We start from the raw sequence: 6,814 nt of genomic DNA, 5'->3' as shown, positions 1-6,814 counted from the left end.
CACCACACATCATTCAAAATAAATTCTTTTGCAGGGCCTTACCCACATCATCTTCTCTATAAGAATTTCATTCTTCACTAATAACCATCGATTGCAAAGCACCTTTCAGAAGTTTAAATCTCTTTAACATCACTAGAATAGATGCAAAGCGTGTTTCAGCTATAGCAAGCAATTTTAGAGGTGAAAAGTGATTAAAAATTGCCAATCTCATTGAGTGATTCATGATAAAGTTCTTAATAAAAGAAACATCATCAACAACTTGAGTAATCCAATTACATTCAGCATAAGCTACCTCATTCCTTTTAGTGTTTTTGGCAGCACATATATTCTTCAACGCAAGGTTAATGTGTGAACAACACAAGGAGTCCAAAAAATTTTAGGAAAAGAAATTTCAACAATTATTCCAGCACCTTTGCATACAGGAGCATTATCTATTATAATTTGAACAACATTTTGTTCTCCTACTTCTTTTATAACTTCTATCATCTTATCATCCATATAATGTTTGTTTTTAATCTCATCAAAAGCATTACTAGCTTTTAAAATTATTGGACCCCCTTAACTTGTAGCCATAAAATTAATTAAAGGTCTTCTTTGGACATCTGTCCATCCATCAGATACTATGCTAACACTTTTTGCATTCCAAGTCGATTTAATAGGTTTAAGCAACCTCTCAACATGTGCCTTCTCTTGTTGTAAAAGAGTTTTCCTCAAGGCATTGCATCCAGGAGGGAGAAAACCATTAAGCATGTGATTTGCAGCAAATGAATAAGAATTCACATAATAGGAATTTCTGGCAAGGTTGAAGGGCAATCCAAAAGAATAAAACATTCTAGCAATAAGAGCTTTGAGATTATCTCTATTTTCTAAATTAAATGCTTTCTCCAAAGGACCAACTTTTCTCTTTTCCAATAAAGAACTCTGATGCATTTTCTCTGTAGGCAATGGGACATGCTTAGGTTTCACTTTATTTTCAGCCAATTCAACAATTGATTTCAATTCAACCAAATATTTATCATTTACACTTGCACACACAGAAATTCCAGTTTCATAAATCTTGAACAAATGAGCTTTAACTCTTGAATAAGAACTTCTATAAACCTTTTGACAAAAATTACAAGACCAACTCTTATTTCCTCCCCCTTCTGAATTTTTATCTAATATGCTAACATAACACCAAAGAGGAGCATGATCATCTTGTACAACATCATCAGAAATGAACTTACTTGAAATTTTAGAATTGATTATTAGAATCAGAACCAGAAGCATTTGTTGTTGACATTATAAATAAATAATTTTTATGCTTCCGCAAAAAAAAAGTATATCTATGTTAAATTGCTAATTGTTAAATAAATTATACAACTTAAAAATTTTAATCACTCTAAATCATAAAAGTATAAATTATAAAAAAAAGTATATTTATGTTAAATTGCTAATTGTTACAATTTTTTTTATACATTTTACTATTTTAGAGATGCTAAAAAAGAATAAAAAAATTCTAATTATTATTAATTTACAATTTGCATAAAGTTATATTTTTTTTAAATAAATCATAAAATTAAACGTAAAAAACAGTGAGTGATTATTCTAAATGTGTAAAGCTGCAAGAATAATTATATTTTTAATAATTATAAAATCATCATAAAATTATAATTTTATATTAACCCCTTTTACAATTTAAATAAAAAGAAAATAAAAAACCACATATTGTCATTCAAAAAAGAAAAAGGTGCCCACTGCCCAGTCCCCGCAAAAGACATAATTGCGCACGCTGCAGAAGATGCGGGACTCACTGCGCACGCCGTAGAATACGCGGGAATCACTACCCAGTCCCCTTCTCACTGTTGAGATTTCCGTTGAAACACTTTTGTTATAATTGTAAATTCGTTTAATTCTATCAACGGTCTCAAACACGGCAAGTATACCGGCCGTTCAAGTAGTAAAAATATCGTATCCACAGGGATTAAAAGGTAAAATAAACATTTATTGACTATTCGTGACTAAAGAATAATTCCAATTTATAGTTTGTCATGTGAATGTGAATTGAAGAGCATGACTATTGGAATGTTAAAACTATAAAAATATTAGTTTTAGAGTGGAAAAGGGTAGAAACGGGATAATGGTATCACTACTAGAAAAATTAAAATTAGAGAGGGAACAAATCCCTCACTAATTTTGATAAAATTCGTCACAAATCAATTAGTGACGGAATTTGTGACGGAAATGATTCCGTCACAAAATTTGGCGTCACAAAATATTTAGTGACGGATTATTTTCTCCGTCACAATTAGTGACGGAATTAAGGCATCACAAACAGTATAATTTCCGTCACTAATTTCTAATAATAAATATTTAGAAATTAATAAAAATCCGTCGCAATTTGTGAGGGATTAAATCCCTCGCAATTTGTGAGGGATTAAATCCGTCACAAACTGTGATGACTTTAATTAAGTAGAATCCGTCACAATTTGCGACGGATTTTATCCGTCACTAACGGGGATGAATCCCTCACTAACTGTTTATGACTAAATTTGAGGAAACCATTATTTTTAAGAGTCTGGTAATCGATTACCTATACATGTAATCGATTACCAGACAATTGAAAAATCATATGTTTGAAATTTACTTATTTAAAGGGTTCTCTGGTAATCGATTACCTATACATGTAATCGATTACCAGACAATTGAAAAATCATATGTTCGAAATTTACTTATTTAAAGGGTTCTCTGGTAATCGATTACCCATTCATTGTAATCGATTACCAGAACAATGGACATGATAAATGAGTAATTCCAATGCATTCACCCTTATTCAATGACTAACAGTTAAAAATTAAGCATTGATATTAATTGATAAGTCATTCTAGAAAATTATTAGCACTAAAGGTGTAGTCCATCCTAATTAAAACATTTTAAAACCAATAATAACTTCTAGTACTCACTAAAACATTTTCTTTAGCACAAACACTAATAACAACTAAATGCTGGAAGTAACAGTTTCTGTCACATTTCAATAACTAAAATAAGAGAAGATTCTATTCCACAAATAATCCTTAAATCAATCATAACAGCACCCATTGAATGAAGATCTAGTCTATAAATCCATAATCCAATTTACCCTTCTGTACTGTTTCATAGATAATTTCAAACAATAACTGTGACAATATAGTAGTATATAGCCATATTCCATCTGACATGTAATTAAAAATATTAACAAACAAGTATTCTATAATTCTATTATCCAAATCCAGTTCCTTTTACACAACACAGATCTACATAATTCCAAAATCTCAACTTCTATAGAGGTAGCAAAGTTAAATAATCAAAGACCCGTTCATTTTCAACAAAGTGACCCCTCTCCCTCGTGCCACACCCCACTAGCAAAGCCAAAAATCAAATGACACATTCAATCGGACATATTCTGAGAAAGCATACCACATGCATATAGTATACTTCATTAATCAGTTTAAATCCAAATAACCACAGAAAATTTTAGGCCAATTTGATGAATATGATTTACTAATATTCATTTAGATTTTAAAATCTGCACATGCACAACCACCTAGTGACATTTGATTATTAAATATACAGCCACCAACACAGCTACAATTTCATATAATTAAAACAATACAAAACTTAATTACCTCAGTTGCAAGAAGCTCGAGCACGAGCGCACATTGTTTCGCCACCTCAAAATGGTAGCACACATTGTCTCCTTCATCTTTCCATGCATCCGGCACTTGAAGATGCCGGACCAGAGCAGGAACGGCACCACAATTCACTATCGTTTTCACCAGACGCTCTGTGAGATAGAAGCCAAATCAGAAATTCAGCAACAACACAAAATACAAAAATCAAAGAAATCAGACAGCAACACGAAATAGTACCGTTCTCAGCGAGTTCAGAGAGAATGGTGACAGAATCTTTAATCAATGCACAATCAAACGCAGAGGGAGAGGGTAAGGGAACGCAACTGAGGAGAGAAACGTGTTCACGAATCTTCACAGAAATATTCGGGTGGCGTTGTTGAGAAGCGAAGTGCCGGGCCTTAGAACACGTTTGGTCTTCCCATGACCAAGCTGCTCAGAATTTATTGCTTTAGGCACACTAAAGTTTGCCTTTGCCAGCTCCAACTGCACATTTGATCCTTTACCGACAACACAAGGTTGCTCCAACTTTCTAGCATCAGTTGCACATGTTGCATCCAGCTCCAGCTGAGTTGTGGTTCCTCCTGCAGCAAAAGGCTGCTCCAACATGCCAGCACCAGCTTCACATGTTTGAGACCTAAGAGTAGCTGGAATAGCTTCATCCAAGCCATCACAAAACTGATTAAATAATGTTTCCACTGAAACAAAAAACTGAATAGAATTAGGTAATGTATTAAACTCTTTTTATTTAATAAAAATTGTCTTTTTTGAAAATCATCATTCAAATCAATCATCCAAACAAAAGCTAGACTAATTATTCATCAAATACAAAGCCTTCTCAAAATATAAAGGGTCTTTAAATATCAATATTGCACCAAATTATTCAACGAACACAAGCCCTGTATCACACAGTAGATTATCACCATAAGAACAACAGATTATCTATTAATCTATTCAAAGAGATGACTACAAACTTCACATTGGAGTGAGGGAAATTCAGACATACACTTTGAAGAACTACCACTATGAGGCAGAGAAGGCATTGATATCACATCTCCAGGCGTATGAGTTGAGGGTGTTGATGGTGCTGAACTTGGTGATGGACCTGGAACACCAGCCATTCTAGTTCTGAAAAAAAGAATTAGAGAAAAATTTGGAATCATAAACAAGATTCAGGCATTGACATTTGGCATGTGAAATACCGAACTTTATTAGTGCTTTCAAGCTCAACTCTAGGATATCATATCGGAAGGAAAACCTTACCCGTTCATATATATATAGCAGTCTATATATCTTACTTGTTGACTCTAACAAATTTTTCTCCTAACATAAAGGGCCCAGAGGTTGTTAAATGGTCTAGAGGATCATTTCCCTAGTTGAGGTTAATTACAAGTTATAGGGCTATATTATATATGCAAGACATGTGAAATATGTAACGTAACGTAACTCTATTACCCATTATTGATGAAAAATGTGTGGAGCCGTGGAAACATATGAGCAATGCAAAAGACAGCTAAGTTAGTTTAGGATGTGCCCAATCAGAACGTTTGATGGTTGGGTTATGCAATCCTCTCCATTTTTTTATTAAAGCATATATAATTAACTTTGGCATTACTCCATTATAACTCGTATAAGTAAAGGAAATTACTTCTTTGAAAAGTGAATCTTTCATGATCCAGTAACAAAGCAAGAATTCAATGTTCAAACAAAGAATAGGGGAATCATTACCTAACCCCACAAAACCCCCTATTTTCCCTTCTTCACAAATCTGTCGGTTGCACAAGCAAATAAAATGTTCCTAAGATGGAATATACATGATGATAATTGCTATATATAAAAATCTTATAAGAATAAAAAAATGAGAGGATCTTACACAAATAGTAGAACGTTGTTCAAACAGCAAAAGATTGGGCAAGCAGTTGTCGTGAACAGTAGAGCGTCGTGCAGCCAGAACAATGGGCTTGCGTCAACAACGAAAACCCTTGATAAAAGAACCTATTGAAGGACAGTGGCGTCGAGTGCTTTCCCGACGTAGATGAAGAAACGCTCCTTATGGTCCCACTCCAGCCTGGTGAGGTTGAAATACTAGCGGGCGACCTGGAGGACGATGAGGTCGACCTCCCAGGCGTGGAGGACGACGGCGGGGTGGAGATCAAGGAGGAGGCGGGCGGCGGTGCCGACGCTGAAGCCGAGGAGGGCGACGGGGTCGGGGGAAAGGAGGAGAGGGAAAAATAAAGGTTAGGTTTATCAGGGAGAAGAGAACGAAAGTAGAGAAAGTGGAGAAGAGAACGAAAGGGGAGGAGAGGGAAAAATAGGGTTAGGACGCGATTTCGAAGAGGGTCAGGGAAAAAATGATTGAATTGATAAAAAAAGCGTGGGAAATGAAAAATAATCAAAAACAAAAAGGTGGGAAATGAAAAATAATCAAAAACAAAAATAATCAAAAGATAATAAAAATTATAACTAAAATATTTATAAATTTTCTAATATTAAATTTAGTATATATTAAAATTAATTAATTAAATATTTGTATTTAAGAAATTGTTACAGATTTTAGATATATATTTTAAAGTTTTTATTTTATTAAATTAATTAAAAATTAATTATATTTTATAACTTTTTAATCAAGTGAGTGAATGATAATGAATTAACTAAAATTCTAAAATATATTTTAATTAAAAATAATTTTTTGATAAACACGGTAACTAAAAAGTATTATAATAAATAATTAAATTAAAAAATAATAAATTTTATAATGATTATTTTTTTAATGATGTTAAATTAAATATTCTAATTATTTTATAATAAATTAAAATGAAAATATAATAAAATATGTTAACTGATATTTTAAATAAAATATATTAAAATATTATAATCAAAAGAAATTTAATATTAAATCAAAATATTATATAAATCATAACTAATATTATCATAAATATTCTGATATTAAATTTATTCTATATTAAAATTAATTACATATTTGTATAAAAGAAATTGCTCTAGATTTTAGATTTTATTTATTATGTTTTATAATAAATAAAATTCAATATTAAATCAAAAGATTATAACAATCATAACTCAAATCCAGGTAAATATCTTTTTCTCTTAACTTTCCAACGCCACCAAGATTGCTCAATTCGGAGTCCTGTAGCTCTAGATAGAGCCAA

At 32.2% G+C, this 6,814-nt stretch overlaps 1 protein-coding gene across 2 annotated transcripts; it reads right to left on the bottom strand.

Annotated features, from left to right (window-relative positions):
- Window positions 1–2,182: 2,182 nt before the first annotated feature.
- LOC145953870 (uncharacterized) lies at window positions 2,183–5,422 on the bottom strand. Of its 2 annotated transcripts, XR_014431100.1 has the most exons (3): window positions 4,654–5,422; window positions 3,888–4,303; window positions 2,183–3,802 (listed from the first exon to the last, which is right to left on the bottom strand). XR_014431100.1 is itself a non-coding variant. In XM_083067658.1 (2 exons), exons 1-2 carry the CDS (start codon window positions 4,808–4,810, stop codon window positions 4,002–4,004), a joined length of 459 nt encoding a protein of 152 aa, XP_082923784.1. In that variant the 5' UTR covers window positions 4,811–5,422; the 3' UTR covers window positions 2,183–4,001. The 2 variants fall into 2 exon arrangements, 1 of the variants encoding a protein (XP_082923784.1); XM_083067658.1 differs by having other exon boundaries at window positions 2,183–4,303.
- Between the last annotated feature and the right edge of the window lie 1,392 nt (window positions 5,423–6,814).

Source organism: Cajanus cajan, chromosome 1, assembly GCF_000230855.2.
Source record: "Cajanus cajan strain Asha chromosome 1, NIPB_CcT2T_4, whole genome shotgun sequence".
Classification (NCBI taxonomy): domain Eukaryota; kingdom Viridiplantae; phylum Streptophyta; class Magnoliopsida; order Fabales; family Fabaceae; genus Cajanus; species Cajanus cajan.
Note: the sequence above shows the minus strand (reverse complement) of the source record. Positions and strands in the feature narration are given on the sequence as shown.

Coding starts and splice junctions, on each gene's coding strand:
- LOC145953870 (XM_083067658.1), bottom strand. CDS start 4,810: ATGATTCCAAATTTTTCTCTAATTCTTTTTTTCAGAACTAGAATGGCT. Junction 4,304..4,653: donor TAGTGGTAGTTCTTCAAAGT/GTATGTCTGAAT, acceptor GCTTGGATGAAG/CTATTCCAGCTACTCTTAGG.